The sequence below is a fragment of the Miniopterus natalensis genome, chromosome 4 (assembly GCF_054644295.1).
Source record: "Miniopterus natalensis isolate mMinNat1 chromosome 4, mMinNat1.hap1, whole genome shotgun sequence".
Lineage (NCBI taxonomy): Eukaryota > Metazoa > Chordata > Mammalia > Chiroptera > Miniopteridae > Miniopterus > Miniopterus natalensis.
In genome coordinates, this window is record NC_142084.1 from 98,031,172 (window position 1) to 98,055,835 (window position 24,664).

The 24,664-nt window shown below is 56.7% G+C and overlaps 1 protein-coding gene across 1 annotated transcript in view; it reads right to left on the reverse strand.

Annotated features, from left to right (window-relative positions):
- SDK1 (sidekick cell adhesion molecule 1) overlaps positions 1-24,664 on the reverse strand; it is a 323,826-nt gene that overhangs the window by 87,153 nt on the left and 212,009 nt on the right. The window contains exons 13-18 of the mRNA XM_087817025.1: positions 22,732-22,868; positions 16,974-17,121; positions 15,971-16,111; positions 11,252-11,433; positions 4,289-4,404; positions 2,139-2,331 (exon numbers count right to left, since the gene is read on the reverse strand). Of these exons, the coding sequence (XP_087673151.1) occupies positions 2,139-2,331; positions 4,289-4,404; positions 11,252-11,433; positions 15,971-16,111; positions 16,974-17,121; positions 22,732-22,868 (917 nt within the window). The remainder of the gene's footprint in view (positions 1-2,138; positions 2,332-4,288; positions 4,405-11,251; positions 11,434-15,970; positions 16,112-16,973; positions 17,122-22,731; positions 22,869-24,664) is intronic.

The window sequence follows — 24,664 nt, forward strand, 5'->3', positions numbered from 1 at the left end:
TCCAGAAAATAGGAGAGGGTGGAGCACATCCAAACTCGTTTTATGAGGCCAGCATTCCACAGTTGCCAAAGCCAGGCAAAGTCAGTCCAGGAGAGCAGAGGTATAGACCACTCTCTCTCATAAGCTTAGATGCAGACCATCCTCCAAAAAGCATCAGCAAACTGAATCCAGGAACGTAATAAATAATTATACACCATGACCGAGTGGGGTTGAGTCCAAGCGTGCAAGGCTGGTTCAATCAACCATATCAGTCAACAAGCCAGAGAGAGAAATCACATGATCATCTCAATGGAAACAGTAAAAGCAACTGATAAAAACCAACATGTATCCGTGATAAAAGCTCTTAGCAAGTGAGTAACAGAGGAGAGCTGACCCTGCCTGATAAAGAACAGAGGTGAAAACATCACACCCCACAGTGAAAGACGGAATTCTTTCCCGCTGAGGTCAAGAACCAGGCGAGGAAGGGAAATGACAGGCACGCAGGTGAGGAGAAGAGGGAGTGAGCCGGGTGTGGCTATAGAGGAGAAAGCTGTGTGCCGATGAAACCACTCCGAGTCTTCATGGCGGAGGGTACAGAGATCTGCACATGCGATAAACTGTTCAGAGCACACGCACACGCAGGTGCGCACACAGGCACGCACACGCACACACATGCAGTCACAGGCACACACATGAGCACGAGTGAGACCGGAGGAGTCTCAACGTTACCATCGGGGGAAACTGGGCAAAGACGTGGGGTCTCGGGATTAGTTCTCACACTGCATGTGGGTCTGTAATGATCTGAGTTAAAATCTCAGGGGATGACAGGCAGACAGCAGGCCACAGGCAGAGCTCGGAGGACCTTCGGTTAACAGGGCCGGGGTAGTTTTTATTTTGTCTTTTTTATGGGAGGGCAGTCAGTGGTCTCAGAGGGACGGGAAATCCATGTCTGTTCGTCCTGTGTCACCACGGGTGGCCTCGCCCTCGGTCCCCTGCTGAGGGGTCAGTGAAGCTGGGAGGCCGAGGGAGCGGGACGCCGGGGGACAAACAGCGGCAGCCCTGCGTGACCTTTAAAGAAAACTTACACTAGTTTTAATTCTCCCTATAAGGCAAGTACATGCTCGCTGTGGAAACGAGATTCTTATGTGTAAGAATATGAGAAGTGCGAGGCGTGCCCGTAGTCACACCACAGAGAGCAACTGTCGAAACGGCGACGGTTCCTTCAAGGTCTTTGCTCAGCTCAGTCATTTCACACACGTGTTTCTATCAAGTCTGGGTCTCGGGTGGTTTCGTTTACTATTTTGTTTTTCACTTAGTATTAGATCACGATCAGCTTTCTCGAAACACATTTTAAAAAAATATATCTTCATTGATTTCAGAGAGAGGAAGGGAGAGAAAGAGAGAGATGGAAACGTCAGTGATGAGTCATTGATCGGCTGCCTCCTGCACGCCCCCCGCTGGGGATCGATCCTGCAATGCAGACATGTGCCCTGACCGGGAATCGAACCGTGATCTCCTGGATCCCAGGTCGATGTGCAGCCACTGAGCCACGCTGGCTGGGCTCAAAACATTTTCAATCTCTACAGCACACTTCGTATTCTGTCATCCCATAATTTTTCAGTTATCCCCTTTGGGGCACTGGGACAGTTTTCCCGTTACTGACAACTATGCACCTTCCTGTGAACGCGTCTGCACACCCCAGGCTCATGTCTTGGAACAGAGTCATCAGAGACCGTGTCCCGGGAGTGTCGCTGGCCCGAGAGCAGCTGGTCTGATCGATCAGGTGGAGAGAATGGAAAATCAAGGGCTGGGTGCACAGAGGAAATGTCCTGCGAGGGTCGGGGAGGCAGGGCTGTGGGCTTGAGAAGCAGGTGAGGGGCTGGAAGGTGAAGCCTGGGGGAAGAGAAGGGCAGCAGGGCCAAGGCTGAGCACCTGGTGGGTCATGTCTGTCTGTCTGTCTCTCGCCCTCAGCCCTTCCTTAGCTGGGCTCCCTTCCACACTCCAGGGACAACCTCCGCCCATCATACTGATGCTTTTCAATGCTCGTCCCCCGGGGCAAGGGGGCTGCCGACACCCTGAGCCATGGGTTTCCTGACGCTCTCACCCCTGCTGGCCACGGCAGTGGCCCAGCCCGAGACCCACGGCGGAGGCGCACTTACTGTCCTCGTGAGTCCGGACGAGCTGGGGCGTGCTGGGCGGCCCGTCCCCGGGAGTGGTGAAGCACAGGGCGGACGTGAAGTAGGCCGTGAACTTCCTCAGGTGGGTGATGTACCCATGGTGGACGCCGTGGAAGTCCGGAGCGATGGTGACGACAGTGACAGCCTCGGGGACGTCAGCAGGCCACGCCAGGAGCTGGATGGGATGGGTTGAAAAGAGATCCTTTTTAATTGTACATCTTTGCCTCTGCATCAGAATTTCATTTTGAAATTTATCTTCAAATTCATAATTAAGAAACGTCGTAAATCCAACATTTATAATCGCCCTGGAAAATACTGAGTGTAAAAGCTCTCTCATAGATCATTGAACACAAATATGTATATTTTATATAAATAAAATATCTACTTTAACTCATGGTGATTGACGCCCCTCAAACCCTCACTTCTCTCCACATGAACACGTACCAGGACCTGTATTTTCAACAGGAAGGAACAAGGACAAGTTGGTGTCGTTTCACTGACCCAGGACAACGGAACACACACATAAACATTTCCCTAGACAGGCCCTGCTGCTCAAACCGAGCCCCAATTCAGTGGCAACACCTTAATCCTTTATAATTCATGTCATAGCAGTTTCCTGAAGAGGGTTTTAGGAGGTTGGTTACAATTGTAAAGAAACGCAGCCTATATACATGTTGCAAGGGGAGTTGTTTCAAGGTTTCGGCAACATTGTGTCTGAGTGACCTTTAATTCCTGTGACAGCAAACATTTCTGGGCCTATTGGGCGGAAGGGGGACACACCGAGAGACACGAAGGGTATTCACACAGATCGATGCACAGCGGAGGCGTCGGATGAACCCCCTGCCCCCCGGTCTTGCCTATAAGACCTGATGGGGAGTCAGAGAGGGCACAACCATCCCGGTTGACCCGTATGATTTTCTTTCACAAAAACTCTGACTGCAGGAACCTCTGGAAAGAAAAGGCAGGGCCGAGTTCTAGCTACGTCTGCCTCGCTGGCGGAAAACAAGTGTTTTTGTAAATTGAATCCAAATGGAAAAAGAATGGAGTGTGTGTCTGAGGAAAACACTCTCTGAATCTGAAATCGCCGTGTTCTGGCAAATGAGATGGATGCTTCTCTCTAAAGGTCTCCTCGCTCACCTGCTGCTGCAGGTAACACGGGCTCCAGGCCCAATCAGGGGAAGCTGATTAACGGGTAAGACAGAGCCCTGGCCGGTGTGGCTCAGTGGTTAGAGCACCGGCCCACGGACTGAAGGGTTGCAGGTCCGATTCCCGGTCAAGGGCACGTACCTTGGTGGCAGGTTCGATCCCCGGCCCTGGGTTGGGGTGCGTGTGGGAGGCAACCAATGGATGTGTCTCTCTCACATCAGTGTTTCTCCTCCCCCTTCCTTCCACTCTCTCTGAAAAATCAATGGACAAAATACCCTCGGGTGAGCATTAACAAAAACAAAGAAACAAAAACAAAAGGTGAGACAGACCGCACTTTTAGAATGGGCATCCCAGTACATGTATGAAGGTGACGTGCTCCGTGAGCAGTGAGTAGGGACAAAGGGAAGGTGGGTGGGGGGAGTGTGTCCGTGTCTCAGTCCCAGGAGCAGCACTGTCCCTGCAGCAGGGGGGAGGGAACAGCTCTCCTTACCTGACAGAAATGTCACTCAATTGCCCCCCGGTCCCTGTGCTCCCCGGAGAGGACTCCCTCCCGCGGGTGATTTTTTTTTTTTTTTAATATATCTTTACTGATTTCAGAGAGAGGAAGGGAGAGGGAGAGAGAGAGAGAGAGAGAGAAACATCAATGATGAGAGAGTCATTGATCGGCTGCAGCCCGCAACCCGGGCATGTGCCCTGACTGGGAATCGAACCCTGACCGCCTGGATCCTAGGTCGATGCTCAACTGCTGAGCCACGCCCGGCTGGGCCCCGCGGGTGATTCTTAAATGCAGGCCTTTCTCAGGAGAAACTGCTCAATGCATGAGCCTTCCCTGGGGACAAGCCACCTGTGTTTCTGAGCCAGTGCAGCTGGGGGGGAGACCTTGCTGGCTCTGGAGGCCCCACCAAGGAGGCGCGGGCGGGGAGGGTGGCCTCCTCGCTGACCACGGGGCCACAACATGCCGGGACAGCTGCACCGAGGCCACGTACCTTGTACCCCTGGTTGATGCCGTGGATGAACTGCTGGGGTGGGGGCTTCCACAGGAACCGGATGGTCGTGGAGTTCACGGCTTCCACCTGCACGTTCTGCGGGGGCGCAGTGGGCACTGTGCCAGCGTCGTCAGCGAAGACACCAAACCAGCGGGGGCGGCCGGGGGGAGGAGAGGGGAAAAAAACCCTTAGTTGCTGTTCAGGCTCACAGGCAATTACGGCCTCGGGAACAGGGAAGCGTGATGAATGATTTTGGGAGCTAACAGTGGCACTGCAACCAAAAAGAACTAGGTGATTTCTCATTTCCTGTTGCCGATTGCAGCAGGTTTAGGCAGAGAAGTGGACAGGACCATCTCACTCCAGGGAGAGCCCTTCCCGGGGACCCCGAGGCAAAGGACAAGCAAACACCTTCTCTGATTTCTTTCCTGTTACTGGATATGTGAGATCGGTCACAGAAGTCCCCGCCCCCAGTATATACGACTATGTTTCAAACACAATTATCATTCATATGAAAAAATCACCCCTCCTGTGTGCACTGTGGTTTATCCACTTGGAGGCTACGATTCTGTTTGTCTGACACAGGGGCCACCATTGAAACATGTCCCACCCTTTCTTTCTTTCCTTCACTGAACAGATATTCAACCCAATTCCATGCCTGCCGGATGGCCTGCCCTCAAGGAAGCCACATTCTAGGGGACACACCATGTGACTGAAGCAGGCAAGTCTCTCTGCAGCAACAACCCCACTGGCGGAACAGCCAGCTCTGCCCTCGGAAGGTACGGGAGCTTCGGACCGGGAGCCACTGGGTCGGGGGAAAGGGTGGGCAGGCCTCTGAGAGGGAAGGGCCGGGAGCCAGGCTCGCTCACCCGGGAAAAGGGGCCGCGCAAAGGCCGGCGCCGTGGAAACCGGTGCGGGGAGGTGTGTGTGGCCACTGGGGAGTAAGGGGGGGCTGGCTGCCGGGCAGACCAGACGCTGGGTAGATCACGCGTATGGTGGCCCCAGGGAGTCAGTCTACACATCCCACGGAAGATGGGTTGCCAGCTGGGTAAAGAACAAGCCCCGACTCCAGGGTGTCTACAAGAACCCACTGAACATACGGAGACACACACAGCTTAAAAGCGAAGACTGGAGAAATGGACACGGAAACACTGGTCAAGTCTGGAGTGGTTACGCTAACACGGGGGAAACTAGAGACCCTGCCTCGGAGGGGGACCAGTGATCGCCAGGGACAGGGCGTCCTGGTGAAGTGATCTGGTCACCAGACGGCTAACCGCCCCGAGGTAACTGTTATGCAGCAGAACTCAACCCACAAAAGGCACAACAGACAAACTAAAAGGAAAGACAGGAAAATCTACTGTTTAGTTGGACGTTCAGTGCTCCTGGGAGACGCAAGGCCTGAGCAACACGCCTCCACCGAGCAGCCTGGCCATGGACAGCAGGGCACACGTTCTTCTCAGGTGCGCGCGGGACTTAACCAAGACAGAGGCATTCTGAGCCCCAAACAAACCTAAGACAAGTTAAAAAATAACGGAAATCATAAAAATGCATGTTTTATGACCCTTAAGGAATCAAACTTGAAATTTACAGCAGAAGGATTGTGGAACACCCCTAGACGTCTGGAGACCGAGCAATGCACTTCAAAACAACCACGAGCCAGAGGAGGCCACGTGGAAAATTAAAAAGCACTTTCAATGTAGTAAAAAGGAAAACTCCACGTAACAAAATTTATGGGATGCGGACATGCTAGAGGGAAATTTACAGCATTTAAATGTATAAATTAGAACCTAAGCTTTTACCTTAAGCATTTGTAATGGTTCACTAATCCCAAAACAAGCAGATTCAAGGGAAGAGTAAAGAAAGAGAGCAGAAATCAATGAAATGAAATGACAAAAATAGAGAAAATCAACGAAACCAAAAGCAGGTTCTCTTTTTTAAAACATATCTCCAATGATTTCAGAGAGAGGAAGGGAGAGGGATAGAGATAGAAACATCAATGATGAGATTCATTGATCGGATGCCTCCTGCAGCCCACCCTGGGGACTGAGCCCACAACCTGGGCCTGTGCCCTGACCGGGAATTGAACCTCGATCTCCTGGATCCCAGGTCAATGCTCAACCGCTGAGCCAGATCGGCCGGGCAACCAAAAGCTGGTTCTTTTAAAACATGAACAAACCTCTGGCCAGAATAAATGAGAAATCACAAATTACCAATATCACCAACAGCAGGGAACAACCTCCCCAGATCCCACTGACGTCACCAGACTAGAGAACATTTTAAACATCTTTATGCTTATAAATTCACCAAGTTAGATGAAATGGGCAAATTCCTTAACAGAGGCAGCTTCCAAAATCTACTCAAGAAGAAACATATAACCTGAGTAGTCCTATAGCTATTACCTTCTGAATATACGACTAAAACCTTCCAACAAAAACTCTAAGCACATGAGGTTCACTGGTGAGCTCCACCAAACATCTGAAGGAGAAATAAAAGCGATTCACCCAAATTAGAAAGAGACACGAAAAGACAAGAAAACCACATCCCTCATGAACACAGGTGCAAAACTGCTCAATAAAATACAAGAAAATCGAACTCAACAATATATAAAAACTTTACTGTATCCTGACCCGGTGGGGTTTACCTTATAAACGCAAGGCCGGTTCCACAGTCAGGGATCAATCAGGGTCACTCACCATATCAACAAAGTAAAGAAAAACATGTGGTCATCTTAATAGACTTAGAAAAAGCATTTGATAAAATTTAACATCCAACAGTGATTAAAAAAAACACCCTCTCAACAAAGCAGGAACTCGCTAACCTGATACAGGGCATCTATAAATGACCGACATCACCGTATCTAAGGCGAGGGACAGGCCGCCTCCCCAGGAGCAGGGACAAAGCCGACGCGTCTTCCTGACCAGAAACAGAGCCAGGCAGCAATGTGGCGAAAAGGAGTCAAAGGCAGAGCAGCTGAAAAGGGAACAAACAAAACCGAAAACCCCTCTCTATTCCCAGTATAACTGCCCACGAGGAACATTCCTGAGTCAGAAGCCAATCGTGTTTCTAAACACGAGCAACGAACAACTGGAACTTAAAATAATAAAGCGAATGCCATTCAAAGCAGCAACAGAAACATGAAACAGATATAAATTTAACAAACTGCGTGCAAGATCGGCATGCTAAAAGCTACCAAACGGTGGTCAGAGGTCGAAGACCTAAGGGAACGGAGGGTCACACACTAACGGACTGGGGGACAGCCTCACAGACGCCAAGTCTCCCCCAGCCGGTCTCTGGACTGGATGCCACCCTGATCGACGTGGTGGCCGGGATTTTTTCAGAATTTGAAAAGCTGACCTTAAAACGTATGGGGAAAAGTAAAGGAATGAAATAGCCAATACGATTCTGAAACAGAACAAAACTGCACAGCCGTCAGTCCATGGTATCAATACAAACTATAAACCCGCAGTAATTAGAACAGAATGTGACTGGAGGAAAGATGGACACATTGATCGATGACACAGAGCCCAGAAGTTACCCACATACGTATCAATTGGGTTTTGATGAATGCCAAAGGCAATTCTTTGTAACAAATGGTGCTGGAAAAAATGGATGTCCATATGCAAAGAAAAAAATAAATCTGTATCCATACCCCAGACCTTATACAAAAGCGAACCCTCCTCATCTCCTGGGAGGTGCCAGCATCGCTTTGCCCATGCCACCCCTCCCTCAGAGCCCAGGGGCTCCGGCCCCCTCACAGGGCAGAGGTTCGAAAGCCGCAGGCCCTCTCCCCGCATCCGGCTTTACCTAAACCTCTCCGATTCTTCTCAGCCCTCTTCTCTTTCTCTAACCGTTGCCATCGGAGTGAGAAGCACATCTGTGGACAATGGAATTACAAATTCCCTTCCGAGGCTCAGCCTGAGCCGGACTGGTGTTCGCAGAGGGTGCAGACCCACAGGGTCCGAGCAGGAAGCCAGGGCCCCCTGCTGCTCTGAAAGCAGGCCTCCGGGATGTTTCCTCCGGATAATTTTCATTGCTCAATAAACTCCATTTCACCAGGTAACGAACACCCGGGCGTGGGGCCCAGCGTGCTCCCGTCTTAAATTCAACACAGCCCGAGCCCACCGGACACGGCTCACCAGCAGCGCCTGCTCGCTGGGGTCCCTCCCTCAGAGCCCTCCCAAGGCCAGTGAGCGCCAGGGGCCGAGCGAGGGCTTCAGGAACGTGGGTGTTTCTTTCCGAACAGGAAACGTTCCTCTTGCGTTAGGAGGTAATGTTCTGAAACCAGGACGGACGATCACGGCACAAAAGCACCAGCTACAGAAGAGAAACGCTAAAGAGAGAAAACCGGGAGACAATGAAACCTCCGGGTGCTCAGAATGGTGACTTGTAGTGTAACTTGTCCTTGGACCCTTTCGAAGGGAACCGACGTCTGTATCTCCGTGGATGTGGGAAGAAAAGGGGAAGAGTCGTCAGTCCACACGGCTTGTTCCACGCGGCTCGTGTGGCTCACACGGGATTCCGACGGCTCCACGAGCAGGCTCACCTGCCAACTCCACAGTCACGTTATTTCTTCCTGCGGCTCCACCACTAGCTGGACAACTGGTGACAAAAGCGGGCCCTGGGAAGCACACAAGGTCGCGGCCCCGAACCTGAACCACTGGTGGCCTCACATAACCCTGTCTCCACAATGGGGACGTGGCTGAGCTGATGTTGCAGGAAGAAAGAGGGGGGGTGACAGTGGCTCTCGGAGTGGGAGCCGCACAGTCTGTCCCCACCGTCCCAGCACCTTCTGGAAGGAGCTACATCCAAAGAGCCTATTACTGTCCAGGTCACGGACCTCTCACTCCCCCGATGAATGGAGCCTGCACGTGGCAGGAGGAGAGGGAAGGGAGGCAGCTGGCCGGGGCTTCTCTCTTCCCGTGGCCGTGTTCCCACTTCCCGCGCTCTCCTGATAGCGTCTGGGCTTATGTTTACACACATTCCAGCCGTCTCCCAAATCAGGCCGACAAATACTCAGTTTTATAAGTTATTCTTTCTCCCTCTAACATACGGGCATTTTAGTTACTTCCTTTCAGCTTCCAGGACGGGCTCGGTCCTCCAGGCTTTCTCGACAATCAGAGCTAATGGCCGCGGGGGACACGTCGCGCACCCACAGGGCTCCCGGCAGCACACAGCGTGCTCAGCTCCTGCCCGGACAGACCCTGGGCTGGGGCTGGGGCTGCGGCCCTGGGGGAGCTGTGGGCTCCCCTTTCTAATTCCAATGTGGCGACTACGAAGGCCCCCGAGGCATGCTGCAGGCACCAGTGTGAGACTCTGTCACAGCATCTTACGTCTAGAAACTGTCCTCGGGGTCGGACTCCTCCCTCTGCAGGCGTCGCTGTGGAAAGGGAGGCAGAGAGGGGGCGCCCTGGCCAAGCGTCACAGACGTGGCCGAAGTCTGCTCCGAGGTCACAACGACCCCAGAGGCTGCTGACGTTGCCCAAACACAGTGGTCTTGACTCAGAGCAGTTGCTGGTTCCGCCACCTGTCAGTCACATGATCTCAGCCCAGCTGCACTCGGGTCAGATGACGTCCAATTTCCTTACGTGTAAATGGCTGCAGACCAAGATGCCCCGGCCCTCGCTACATTTGCAAACAATCTGAGGGAGGGGCTGGGCCCCAGCCCTGTTTCCACGCCCAGGGCCACTGTCCAGGACGCCCCGGGACGCCACTGTCTGGGACCCTCAGATGTAACTGTCCAGGACACCTTGAACGCGTGCTCCTGGGGCTTAGCTGTACTCAGCTGACAGGTGCTCCCCAGGTACACAGAGGGAGCTGGTGTGAAGCTGTCTGAAAACGGCACAGCAGCCCCCAGACACGTGTCCCCTCGCACCACCCAGACACGTGCCCCTTGCCCTTCTCTGGCAGCGCCAGAGCTGGGGGCTCGTCACCTTATAGCCAAACCGTCAGCTCCCCTCCTGCCTGCCTGTCACCACGATGGATTCATTTTTCCTGATACCACCTGTGACCATGTCACTCATGGCTCTGAATCTTTAATGGGTTCCCAGTGCCGACCGGGTCAAGGCCACACTTTGCGGCCTCGACGCCCGTCTCCACCGGGCCGGCTCCGCTCCCCTCGGCCCTGTGAGAACGCCACACGCCGGTGACAAAGCGAGGCCATCCTGCCTGGTTCACAGTTTTTGGGGGTATTAACATCAACAGTCTCATTTTAAGTGTTTCCAGATTTACTGTTACCCTAGGCAACAGACTGATTAAAGCAAACACTCCCTGTCCTGGTTTTCAGTATTTTCTCTCTCCGGTGAGGAGCAGAATCGCTCGCCGGTGAGCGGGTCCTTCCGGCTTGTCCTGCATTTGGAACATTCCCGCTGGTCACTGGGGATGTAGACCTGCGGCACCTGCTTTTGGGGAGGATTGATGTATTGTCCCCGGGGTGACAGACAGCTGATCAATGAGGGAAGGTGGTACTATCAGGCCTCGGGCACGGTTTGGGGAGAGAGTGGGCAGTTAGAAACCTTGTCATCTCAACAGGCCAAGGCCTGGGGCAGTGAAACCACAGCTGCGTGTTAGGAGAGGGAGCGGAACAGGGTTTCGGGTTTTGTGGGAAAACTGCTCCCCTGGGCAAGTAGGGGATCGAACCCTCTTTTTTTTTTTTTGATTAATCTTCACCCAAGGGTATTTTTTTCATTGATTTCTTCGAGTGGCGGGGGGTGGAGAGAAACATCGAGGCGAGAGAGAGAGACATCGACTGGTTGTCTCCCACACGCACTCCAACCAGGGCTGGGGATCCAGCCTGCAACCAAGGTACGTGCCTTGGGACTCGAACCCGGACCCTCAGTCCCTGGCCAATGCCCCAACCACGAGCCATACCCGCTCGGGCAGGAACCCTGCGTTTTACTTCCAGCTGCTCCGACCGACCGTCACAAACCCTGCCCTCAGCAAGGGCTGCCCAGTGGGACGGCTGCTCACCTCCCTGTAAGGTGTACTCGGTCACCGCCCTGCTGAAGACGCCCAGACCCGCCCCGTTGTAGGCGGCCACCTGGATCTCGTACTGCGTCCAGACGATCAGCTCGGTCACCAGGCAGTAGCTGACCTCGGGGCTGCTGATGTTCTTCTGCTGGTGCTCCCCGGGCAGCCCGGCCAGACGGTACCTGGGGGAGGGCAGAGGGTGGCTCAGACAGGAAACCGGTTCCCTGCAGGACGGGGGGGTGACCAGGACGGAAACCGGTTCCCTGCAGGACAGGGGGGTGACCAGGACGGAAACCGGTTCCCTGCAGGACAGGGGGGTGACCAGGACGGAAACCGGTTCCCTGCAGGACGGCAGGGGGTGACCAGGACGGAAACCGGTTCCCTGCAGGACAGCAGGGTGACCAGGACGGAAACCGGTTCCCTGCAGGTCAGCAGGGGGTGACCAGGACGGGAAACTGGTTCCCTGCAGGACAGCAGGGTGACCAGGATGGAAGCCGGTTCCCTGCAGGACAGCAGGGTGACCAGGACGGGAAACTGGTTTGCTGCAGCTGCTCTGACGGGTGGAGGGATGCGAAGTGAGGAAACACTGGTGAGGCCGGAGGTGAGCCCCGCACATCACCACCTCGAATTCACCGTTAGAAAGGCCTGACCTCACCTCGCGGGGATGGTGAGGTTTGGGTGAACAGAGCTGACCGTGAACTCCGTTCGAGGCTAAGGAAAGATTCCAGCTTTTCGAGTGTCACTGTCTCGGGGGTGCAGGGCCCAGGCACCCAGAGCTCCCGAGGTGACCTTGGCCGGGGGCTGCTGCCGGCCCATCGGAGCAGCGCCTTTCTCCTGCGGCTGGAGTGGGGGGAACAGGGGCTGGCGGCTCTGGCTCCAATTAGTCCTGGATTCATTCAGGTGGGTCCCAGGACCAGAGGGAGGCCTTCCCAGGTGCTCACACTCCCAACACGCTAGGCCCCGCTAAGGGTGACAGTCCGTCTGCAGTGGCTGTTGGGAGTGCGAGCAGCAGGACCTGCAGTGCACCAAGGCGGACATTTAAAGCTGGTTCATTTGAACAGCGACTTGCCGGCCCCTGGGTTCGGTGTGTGAGTGAGGAGGCGTCTGTGCTCTGGAAGGACCCGCACAGCACTATTCCCAGGAGCGAGCGACGTCCCGGATTCCATTTAGAGGAGGTAATCGGGGCCCTGGGGGAAGTGAGGGCGCGCACGCAGGTCCTCAGCCACCTTGTGGCATCGCAGCATCAGAATTCCATCCAAGCAGCGGCTCTTGCCCGGGGAAGGCCTGGCATTGCGAGATAAGTGGAGAGGGGAGCAGGCACGGGGACACAGCCGCAGAGACAGCAGGGAGCCCACTGTGTCTATGGCAGGTTGAGGTTCCAGGCTCCCCCCGGATGCAGAGAGACTCCGAGGGCTGCCGAATCCGTCAGTGACCTGCGCTGTGCCCAGGCCGGACCGGCACGTCAGCAAGGCCACCACCAGGGCAGAGGAGAAACCCGACATTCAGGCCCCTGGATGGCAAAGAGCTCTCCTGGAGAGGAGGGCGGGAAACGCACCGAGGAAGGACTGAAATTTCCAGAACAGGCTCCTCATGAAAACCAGGACCTTCTGAGGAGTCTCCCCCTCTTGCTACGAGCACCCGCACTGGTGACGCCTGTGGGATGGGAAAGTCACGGAGGCCTGAGGCTGCTGTGTCCATGGCCTGGCGGGTGGCACTGCTGGGACGCAGTGTCCTTATGTGGTTCATGCACTAAACCACATTTTGCTTCATGTCCCAACGACCTCTGCGCCCTCCTGAGCTGGCAGCCCTTCACTGCAGGGACCACCCGCGAGAGCAAGTGTGGGCAGGTCCGTGAAATCGTTTATGCCACGTGATGGCCCTCAAGGCAGTAATGACTAATGGTGGGGAGAGAGGACTGGCACAGATATTGTCACTGAGGCTCCCCACGTACAAAACATGAACTTTTGGGATAAACGGCACTGAGACTGTTGGACAGCCATCTGTAAAAAGGTAAACATTGGCTTCACGCCCACATGGAACACCAGTGCCCTGGTGTGCGAACGGGCCCAGGGCCACCTGTGACCATGTGGCACGCACTGGGCGTGATGGCTTAGGAAGAGCTCGCTCGTGGGGGCACCACGCACAATGCACATCCAGGGAAAAGCAAGGAGCTCCTGAAAACTCAGGCTGGGAAGGCGACCAATGAGCCGGTGGTCTCAACCCACCCTGACCTTCCCCTGGGTTTCCGCCTCCGGAAAAATGACAATACTAACAGCACCTCACAGGTGGCAGGAATGCAACGGCTGTGGAGCAAAGGGTGGCGACAGTGTAAACCACCCAGACTTCCTTTCTGAAGGTGCCTCTCGGAGGAGGTGGGCAGAGAGCCGAGTCCTGAGAAACGAGGCCTGTGCCAGCCCTCATCTCCTCCAGGCCTCTCCACATCTGAGCAAAACAGGCCGCAGAATCCGCGTCCGGGACCCGGGCTGCTGTTCTCGGCGGCGGCAGGTGGTCCGTCCTGACCAGTGGCTTGGGTGCTTCTGTGGCAGCCACAGAGCGTCCCGGAAGGTCACTCATGATTAATAACAGGAGGGCGGGCCACCTTCTGACTGGCGGGATGCGTTGCCCGGGAGACTGTCTCGGATGGAACAAGATGATTTTTTATTCAGAAATAACAGGAGAGCCCTGACAAAGGACGTAACCCTTATGCTCTTCACAAAGAAACACCCTGCCCACGATGATAAATATTTGATTACTTCGCCGGCATCCTAGCAACTCCTCACACTGGGGCCGGGCCGGAGGTTTATCCGCTCCGCTCTTCCGCGGCGGCTGCAGACCAGGCGGGGGGATGTGCGCCCAGAGGAGGGGGCGCTGGCTGCAAGCAGCTGATCTGCAGGCCGGAGGATTATTCGGAATGTCTCCAAGCAGATTCATTTCGGCACGGGTCTTTAATTCCCGACAACTTTGATATTCGCGGGCCCCGGGCGCTGCACCCTCACTTCAGGGCTCTCTTGATTTAAGCCCCAACAAGCCCATGCCCTCTCTCCAGCACTCGACTCCACTGGCACATCACAGAAAATCCTTTTAACAGCAGTAATCCCACAAACAGAGAAACTCGGGCCACGATGGGGCCTCACGACGTCAGAGGGATTTTGTATTAAACTGCAGGCCCCCATCTGGGTTCCGTGGGCTGTTAAAGTCCTCACGTGGCAGCTGGAGCCTAAGGAAACTTTTCCTCCACGTGCCCCAAAACAGAGGCTGCTGGGGTGAGGAGCACGCGGGGGCCGGGCCGAGGGGCAAGGCCAGTCATTTTCATTAGTTAATGAGCACAGACAAGAATGACAGCTGAACGGGGGCGTGTGGCCTGAGGGACGGAGGTCAGCCTTCAGGCAGGGGAGCACCCCACAGGGACCAGAGCCCACGGTGCCCCCTGCCTGCAGGGGGCAGATGGCAGTCTCTTCACCCTCCTCTGCAATGGGGAAGGGCAACTGGGGGCACAGTGACCCAGGGGCCTGCTGATTCTGCCCTGCAGGCCTGTACCCCAGGGATAGCTGGTTTAAGTCCCTCAGGCACACGATGGCCTGGCCGGTGCTGGGGAGGAACCTGAGGCTCGCAGGGACTTGGCTGTGACAAGCAAGTGCCCCCAGTACACAGACATTATGAAATGATGAATGGGGGACACTGCATGCACCCCAGGGAGCTGTCCTCCACACTCAAGACATCAGAGTCCAGGAAGCGACACTTTCGCCATCTCTTAGGTTAACCTAAGAAAGGACATTGTCCCACTGAGCCCTGTGTTAGCCTCAGATCTGATCATGCTCAGGCGGGCGGGCCGGGCATTCGGAGAAGGTGAGAACAGCACCTATGGTGCTGCCCCCAGGCTGGCGAGGGAGTCAGAGTTCACGTCAGGTCAACAAATACGCCCAGGCTGTACCATCTATCAGGAGAGATTTAGTAACAATCTCGTGCTTTGTTTCTCTTTTCATTTGTGTCACAAACCACGGCAATGACCACATTTGGTGGTTTTTAAGTTAGCGTGTTTCCGGCACAGGAGGTGTCGGCCCTCAACGCAGCCCCATCGGCAGGGTCTCCCACGTTCGCACAGGCCCAACCGCCCCACGAGGCAGAGGCAGACACTGGCCACGCTCGGGCCACGCTGGCCTGCAGGTGAGTGAGTGTGGCCTGCCCTGTCTTCCAAAGCGCCTGGATTTCATTCCCAGTGTTGAAAAGCTGTGAGACTGCTTGTAACAAGCTAGAGTTTAAGTTTCTTTGAAACATGAGAAAAGCTGGCAACGCTGAACAACATGATAACTGGCCGATAACTGGCCGGTTCATCAATCAACTGTATTATTATTCATTAAAAACCACGGCAGGTGGTAATTCGTGCCCCTGGGGCAGATGCAGAATGAAAGGATGTACAATGAAGACCGCACCTTGCCCCCAACCCATACTGTTCCCCACGAGGCTTTTCCCAAAATGCAGCCACTGATACTGTTCTGTGTGTGTACATGTTGTGCCTGGACATGCAGACAGAGCTTTTGCCACGTCCTGCGCTCCCTGCCCCATGTTTGTCGCACTCCCCACCACTCCCTGGAGCCCCCCAGCTGTCCGACTCTTGCTGACCACCCGGCTCCTGTAAACACTCAGGTCTGCAATCTCGTCCAAGCAGACCCTGACCCTGTAGAATGACAGCCTGGCAGGGGCCAGCCCCAGGCTACTTGCCTGAGGATGTATCCCCGTAGCACCCCGTTGTGCTCCGTCTCCGGGGGTGGCTGCCACTGCACCATGATGGACTGGTTGGTGCGCCCACTGGCCACTATGTTTTTCGGGGGAGCACTGGGTGGTTCTTCAGGTAACATCAACCTGAAAATAAAAGACAGGGAAAGAGAGATCAGTGCCAGACACCAAGGAGGCTCGTTTGCATTTTCTGTCCTGCTGGATCTTGAGCCCAACCATTCACCAAAATGAAGTGATGCACAGCTGCCCAGATGGCAGGGTCACGCGTGACACAGTTACAGCCAGTCGGCACAGCAGGAAGCCAGCCCAGCAAGCGCCAGGCTGCGCTGGAGGAGGCCTGCCCGGTCCGACAAGCCCAGTGCGGGGCTTTGTCAGAGCCGTGTGCCTGAGTGGGCCGGCCCACAGGCCCACGCCTCGGGCGCCTCCAAACTGTTCTTGGCTCTTTCCAACTTCTCACGTCAAACTCCACGCTCTGAAGAGAGGCACGTGTTCCACTAGTTTCTGACTCACGCCCATGGAGGGCTTGGGCTGGCTGGGGGCTGGGGCATGTTGATACTGGATGACGCTGTTTCCCACCCTTGCAGCCTGGGGATGCAGGGGAACCACTGAGGAAGGTGACACCCGTGGACCCTGAGCTCACTCAGCTCCCCCATGCCACCCGGCGAGGTGTTCCTCTGTCAGGCGGTGGCACCGCTCCCACCTGTCTGGCAGTCGGGATGGACATAAGCACCGTAAACTCTTGACTGCACGTGTGCGGAGGCCGATGCTCTCAGGAACCACAGGTCTAAGAGCCTTTGCTCAGAGCAGCTGCGGCACCCCAGCTCCTCCAACTGTATGTCTGTCTGGGGTCAGCCCTGCCCATGACTTTGCCAGGGTTGCTGGGCTGGGGGCTGATTCCTTGGTCTGTTCCCTCCACCTCCCTCCACGCTTCCGTTTACTGTCAGGCCCACGCTGTTCCCTGTCACCGCCAGGGACGCGCATCACCCACCTGCTCGTCTCGGCGCTGTACTGGCCCTTGCCCACTTGGTTCACGGCACACACCCTGAACTGATAGGTGCGAGCTGGGGTCAGGCCACTCACGGCGACGCCCGTCATCTCGGGGCCAACGTTGGACAGATGCACTTTCCACGGAGAGTCTGAAAGAAGGAGAGGAACAAAGTCAAAGCCTGTGTGAGCCACGTCTGAGGAGTAACAAGCAAGTGGCCACACGTCCCGTGAATTAGCTCACAGGCTCAGCACGGCGGCCGTGGGGATGCGTGGTGGCCCCACTTAACAGATGTGGACACCGAGGCTCAGGGCCATGGGCCAGTGACCTGTGAGGCCGGCCTTGAACTCCAGCTCCCGCTCAGTCCAGGGTGCCTCCCGTCACCCCGTGGTGCTGTCAACAAGCAAGGGGCATTCTGTGCGCCCTGCCTGTGGCAGCCTCAGTGGGTCACCCTGGCCCTCGTTCCTGTGCTCGCCACAGCGCTGGGAGCCGGCTGCCGCTCACGTGGGCAGGCAGACTGCAGATTCATCTCCCAGAAAAGGGTGCTGCATGTGTCATCCAGCAATAAATAAGACCACATTCATTAGCATGTTAATAAAAGCGGAAATGAGCACGATGAAGACAGATGGGGGCCCAGGCTGCAGCCCATCTGCGTGGCGCCCGCTCCCCGCCGCGCTCCTGAGTGGCTTTGGCTGGAGACATAAAGAGGCTCGCAGCCGGCGCGGAGTCTCTTCGCCCAGCGAGCGCAGGTGTGCCGGCCGCTCCGGGCCAGGGCTCCCGCCTGCCAGGCTTCGGGGGGCCCACTGGGCTTGCGTGACTTTTTTGCAGAGCTTAGGTGTCCTCTGGTCCGATCATTTCGTGGAGGACACCCTGGATGGGCGAGACCTGGCAAGGATGTCACGCACCCACGATGAGCTCCCGCTCCGAGCGGCTCTCACGCCTGAGCTGCATTTCCAGGTTCTCAGGGAGAGGTTCCCGTGGAAACCACACTCTTCCTCATTCCCGGGAAGTGGTGAAAGAGTCCCTGTCGCCCCCGCTGGAGAAGGTGAGGAGATGGTCCCACCACGGCGGACAGGGCCAGCTGCGTGCACGCTGCAGCTCACACACCCACGGCCCCGTCCCGGGGGGATTCGGTCTGCACCTGGGGGCCGGGCAGAAACACCCCACACACTCCGGGTCCAAGCAGCAGCCACGACGGCTCCAAGATGGAACGGGCCTCAACAGCAACTTGGGTGCCCCTAGCACAGACTGCCTGTCACCAAGGCATCTGTTAGCTGGGCTCCTCAGCAAAGTTACCCTGCTCTGAGGCAGGATGCAGCTGGGCCACACAGGCTGAATCTTTCTAATTATTTCAAATAAAACTGCTTCCCAAAACAGCTCTGGGAGCACGGCCCTCACCACCCCTGGGCATGTCAGTGTTCTGGCTCCTGGTTTCAGTGACGTAGGTGACCCACAGCTGACGAGGCTCCTCTCATGTTTCTTAGGAACTGCAGCGCGTGCAGCCCCAGCTGACTACGGGAAACTCATGCAGAGTCTTCCACGCCGGCGGCCGAGGCCCTCCGGCCAGAGAAGAGGGTCTGTCGGCACCAAGGAGGCAGAGCCGCCCCAGCCTCAGGGGCACTGACGAGGCTGGTGGGAACCGGGCCCTCTCCTTGCTGGTGGGAACCGGGGCCTCTCCTTGCTGGTGGGAACCGGGCCCTCTCCTTGCTGGTGGGAACCGGGGCCTCTCCTTGCTGGTGGGAACCGGGGCCTCTCCTTGCTGGTGGGAACCGGGCCCTCTCCTTGCTGCCAGGCCGCAGCGGAGCAGGGCTCCCGTCTGAAGTCAGCTGACAGGCAGGAGAAAAATCAGAGCCCGCGGTGGCTGAGCTCTTCCACTGGCAGTTCAGTTCAGTCTGAGTTTCTTCTGTCAAATGCAGGACAAGTCAAAACCGCCCTGAGAGTTGCCTCACTCCCTTGGGGCGGCTGCTGGCAGGAAACAGCAGGTGCTGGCGAGGACGCGGGGAAGGTGGAGCCTGGCCACGGTGGGTGGGAGTGTGAATGTGCAGCCACTATGGAGACCCGCATGACGGTTCCTCAAAAAATTAGAAATAGAGCCACCGTATGGCCCAGATTCCACTTCAAAACATGTGCCCCAGAGAACTGAGTGTCGGTCTCGAAGGGACACCTCCCCACGGTGACAGCAGTCACCCAGCCAACAGGTGGGAGCAGCCCGTGCCCACTGGGGATGGTGGGTGAACCAATGTCCATCCAGACAAAGGGACAGTACTCAGCCTTAAAGGGAAGGAAGCTCTGACCCCTGCTGCCACGGGGATGGCCCGAGGACGCTGTGCTCAGTGAGATCTGCCAGACGCAGAAGGACAAACACCGTCTGTGCGACTCCACTTACAGCAGGTCCCGAGACAGAAAGCAGGAGCGTGGGTGCTGGGGGTGGGGAGCGAGTGCTTCATGGGTGCGGAGTCTCAGTGTGGGAGCGTGGAAAGTCCTGGAGACGGTGGTGGCCACACAACCGTGGGAACGTGCCCAGTACCCCTGGACTGGCTTTGTGCCAGCGGCACGTGCTGTGGCCTCACGCTCGGGACAGTCTCAGTGGTCACTGCCTCCTCATTGAGGTAAAATACACGTAACATAATTACCATCTCAACCGCCATTAGGTGTCCTGTTCAGTGACACGAGGCACGTTCACGCTGTTGATCAGTAAACTCTGTGGGTAAGTGGAGGTCACTTAGGGAAAAAAAAGCCCCGTGTCAGAAGACGCAACGCACCTGAGTTCCAGGGGCACTAAAGAGTTAAAGGTAAAGCTTCCAAAGCAAGAAGAAACTGTGTAAGCAGCCGTATTTTGCGCTCGACGGCGTTGAAATAGCCAAACGTGGAAGCAGTAGAAGAAATCATAGAGGAAATACCCACAGATTTAAGTACCTAGCAATCAAATGCCTCGGTCTGCCGAGAAGTAATACACAGAAATTAAGGGTAAAAAGCAAGTTGAAAACATACTTGTCACAAATGACAGAAAAAGCCCTCAGGCCTTGACAGAAACACAGGGAAAGGGGCACTGACAGATGGCAGCGCAGGAAGCCAAGCGGCCTGGAAAAGTGTCCAACAGCCCCAGTAATCAAAGGGATGCCGCGTGGGCAGCTCCAAGGCCCAGACGGAGCTCGGAACCGTAAATCTGAACGTCTCTGCAGACTTGGGTAGAAGTTACCGTCTCCTTCTAACGTTCTCATTAGTGTCGGTGCCCTGCCTTTGCCCGGTGCCCCAAGGGCCTGTGTTGCCTACCGGGTGCCAGGAGTGCTGAGCAGGACACAAGACGGCGCCCCTGGGAGGAGATGGACACAGGAGCTGACCGGAGACGGGGTGGGGTGGGGGGAGCTCCCGGGCCCACCGGGAACGGTCAGGGGCACCGCTCATCCCTGTGGGCGCAGGGATGGGGGAGCGATGCCTTGTTGCCCAGCACGGAAAGCCAAGCCCGAGCGGCTGGAGATGTATCTGGCGGCAGGCGGCGGGCCGATGATAAATGGCGCCCCGGACCACGCTTGTGAGCCCCGAACCTACTCCTAAGCAGTGGGGACGCGTGTGGAGAGGCATGGGGCTAGCGATCTGGGTAGAAGGCGCGCTGGGGACGCGTCCGCAGCCGTGTCCGGAGCACAGGCTCGCCCTGGGAGGTCAGAGGTGACTGCGGAGGGGTAGAGGCTCGCTGCCCAGCTCCACGGTGGCGCCTTCTGTGGGGAGCCCCTGAGGTTTCAGGCAGCGAGAACATTCACCCGGTCGGGTGTGGCCGAGCGCTCCTGCGGGCGGCTCCGTGGAGGGTAGATATGAGGTGGGCAGCCCCGGCCAGGACGGGTTTGCAGGAATGGAGAGGGCCAAGGGACTCGATAGGACACTTACAAGGTCAAACCAACAGAATGTTCTTATTTGCAGGTGGGGACAGGGAGGGACAGGGATTCAAGAATGACCTGTTTCCAGCCTGGGAAAGAGCAATGTCAGGAGTGGACGGTGAGTTCTGTTTTGATGGTCTGAGTTTGAAGAACCTGCGGGACATCCAGGTGAGATGTCCAGAGGCCACCTGGTCACATGAGCCTGAAGCTCGGGGGGCAGATCCAGGCTGGAATCGCATGTGTGGGAGAGGCAGCCTGTGGGGGAAGGTGGACGGGTGCTGGGCATCGCGAGGGAGAGCACGGAGAATCGAGCCAGTGTCCTGGCCACGGAAGCCATGGGAGGCCTACATTTTGGGGGCATGGCTGGAAATGAAATCCTCACGGAGTCAGAGAAAATGGCCAAAGAGCACAAAGAATTCAGAGTGAAGAGAGGCGGGATTTGAGCTGAGGGAGCAAAACGTTTGCATTTCAGCTCAAGTTCTGAGCCCCACAAAAGCTCCGAAGAGGCCCGGTGGCGACGCTGGCTCGGCGTGGGGCAGGCGTGAGTGCCCGTCTCTGCACCGCAGCCATCAGCTTGGCCGCGTTGGAGCCGCGGTTTCCTATTCAGCCTGCCGGGAGCTGGCTGCAGAGGGCACCGAGTGGCTGAAGGGTGACTGCTGGATGGGGCTCTCCAGAGTCGTCCACGTGCACAGCGCCGAGTGCAGATCAAATACAATTTCCATCTCAGCGTCCTCGTGGCTGGGCCAGTCTTCCCGACCATAATCAGCTCTCACAATCAGCTGAGCCTTGAGGGCTCTGGTTCCTAATAAAAAAACCAGGTCACGGGCACAGAGATGGTGCTGGGCAGGAAGACACGCAGCTGACCGGTGGACACAGCGCAGCCGGCTCAGCAGAGACTAGGCTGACTCTGCACGGCCCGGGTCGGGGTCAGCCCGAGGTGGACGAGCACCCCGTCTCCTCAGGTTCCTCGTGCGATGATGATGATGATGATAGTGCAGGAGAGTGTGGATCCTTCCACATTACAGGGCTGAAGGAGACACAGCTGGGGGTCTGAGCGGCTCGTTAGGTTTGCAGGGAGCCAGGAGCGCAGGAGGGACAAAGGATGTTCTCAGTCACTTTCCCGGTGAAATGAGGGGATGGCAACTACAGGGGAGGAGCCGAGGGACCTCTCTGGGCTTCCGGCTTGAGCAGCACAGACACAGTGAGGCCCGGAGACCGGCTGCATCAGGAGGTGAGGACAGAGTTGGAAGAAGTTTAGCTGGAGGTGTCTCTGAGACAACCAGAGAGGTCTGGGCACAGATGTTATAAAGATCGAGCAGAAGGGGCCCCTGCGAGGACATCCAGGAGGCCCTGAAAGCCTGTCCTGAGGCCACCCCAAGGGGGAAGAGACGGGAGATGCCGAGGGCTGGAGGAGAGCCAAGGAGGAGGTCTGGGGACGGCCTGGGTGGCAAGGAGGGAAGGGCCCACTGGACACTGGGCACCAGGCTGCACCCAAGGAGACACACAAATATGGTCACAATCACTGTTGTGGTTGACGCTCAAACTGGCCCCAAGCTGGGGCATTAGGAGCCCATTTTAGGGTTCGCCCTGGGGACAACACCGAACCCAGGACCCTGCTCAGGGCAGACATATGCAAAGCCACCTGGTGGGGCCGCAGCCCCAAACCCAGGCTCCCACAGGTGACCCTCGACCATCCCTCTTGCCCCCGCTGGGCTCCCCTCGCCTTCCGCGTTTCCTGAAGCCGAGCTGTGGTTTTCGTGGGCAACTCCGCAGAGCATCGTGGTGACTCACTTGTTGTTTGGGGCCTGAGCCCAAAGGAAAGGCCCAGGACACCACAGCGCAGAGAGAAACTGGTGGACCGCCTGGGTCAGCCGTGCCCGGCTACTCACTGTTCTCTGACAGCTCCACGACGTAGTACAGGACCGGGCTGTTCCCGTCGAAGGGGCGGACCCAGGACAGCAGCACAGTGTGGCTGCGGGAGGCGTCCAGGCTGGCCAGCAGGTTCTGCGGGGGGTGAGGCAGCTCGCTGGGTACCAAGGGACAGAGAAAAGAAACACACATCAGGCTTGGTGGCCAGCCTGCCGCCCACGCCACGCGGTCCTGGTGCGTCATGTTTCGAAAACGGAGAACATAAAATATGCCCTGAACACAAATACCAGTTACCCCCGGCCAGGTAAGCCCGCTCCTTCACCCCTCACACGTTTTACTCTCCGAGCAGGACGTGCCTGAGCCCCCCCCGGTGGGAACAGAAACAGCCGGCGATCCTCTAACTTAATCAGGAGGGAGGCAGGGCACAACTTTCCACACTATTATTTAATGGAGAAAAGCTGGTCAGCAGCTTGTTTTACACCGGGAGGCGTTTTGTGAAAACGCAGTAGGCCAGGTAAACGGAGAGGCCGGGTAAGTGTGACCTACTATGGGCTTCCGACGCCAGGCACTTGGAGTTTCCGCCACAACGCCCGTGTGTGTTTTTCGACGCCCTGTCTCTGGCTGGGTGCTGGGGATCTGGGAGAAGCGCGGAAAGGGAGACGCAGCGGGGACACCAGCAAACCCCAGGAGAGAGTAAAGAGCACACGAGCAAGGCCCCAGAGTGGGAACGCAGCAGAAGCAGGCAGGCTCTGAGAATACAGCGGGAAAGGCCTCTCCTGGGACTCGCTGGTCCCAGAGCTCCCAGCCCAAGGGCCTGGTTTCTCCCAGCGACTGTGGGCACCTTCCATCGCGCCCGCCCACGTCCCGGACGGAGCCCGCGCGTCCCCTGGGCCCGGAGCAGGACCTGCCCCGTAGCATCTCCCTTGATGGACGACGGATGTTCCCAAGCACCCGGGGGAGAGTGGACGCCGGGTGCGCCCTGTGTCCCCCACTAACTTGGTCTGGTCTCCCTTAGTCATCAGTTACGGCTGACCCGCACAGGTCAGCACAGAAAGCCGTAATTACACTTGATATCTGTAATTTAAAAATGTACTCATTACCCTTAGAAACCGGCTACGCTGTTCTGTGCTGGGGCCACCTGAGAAAGCAACTCTCTCCAGCCACACGCACTGTTTACAAACAGGCATTTCTAACTGGGCTGGGACTTCAAGTCGGCACAATAAAGAATAAACTGGAGCTGGGACGCTGGCTTATGTTCTCTGTGCTGTGAAATGAGTTTTAAATTGGAAAAGGAGCTGTTACTTCTGAGTCCCCAGCAGCCGCACCTCCCTGGGACGTCCACCAAGGGCCAGGATGAAGGGCTCGCTGGTGAAAGGACCAGCCCTGCTCTGCTCCGCCCCACTTCCCGCTGGACAGGCTCCTATCGGAAAGCAGGGTGCTCAGCCTGTGGCCCATGAGAAACCGCAGGGCTCCCCGCACCTTGCTCATGGCCTCGCGTGGGCTTAAATCCCCACGTGTGGGAGCCGAGTTTAAATCCCCACAGCGGGGAAAACAGGCGCTCTCACGCCGGCTGCAGTCGCGCCTCCCTTAGCCTAACACGAGGGCACGCTCAGAACCACCAGGGACGGGGCAGCAGACACCTCCTCCGGGCTGGACTGCTCTGTATACCGCGGTCACTTGTGGAGGCCACAGGCTGGGCGCCTTCCCCCACCAGGTGTGAGCTGGCCGCGCCTGAGGCTCTGCCCAGTCCCTCGGGCCACCTCGGAGCCGCTGACTCTCAGGACGTGGTCCTAGCCAGTAGTTCCTGAGGCCCCTCCTCCCAGCAGCTCAAGGCCACCACCGAGGGGGCGGTGAGCCAGCTCCGAGGGGGCACCGTGAACAGCAAAAATGGTAGCCAAGAGCCCGAGATGGAGGTGAAAACATTTTGAAAGAAGATCGAGAGGAAAAAGACTC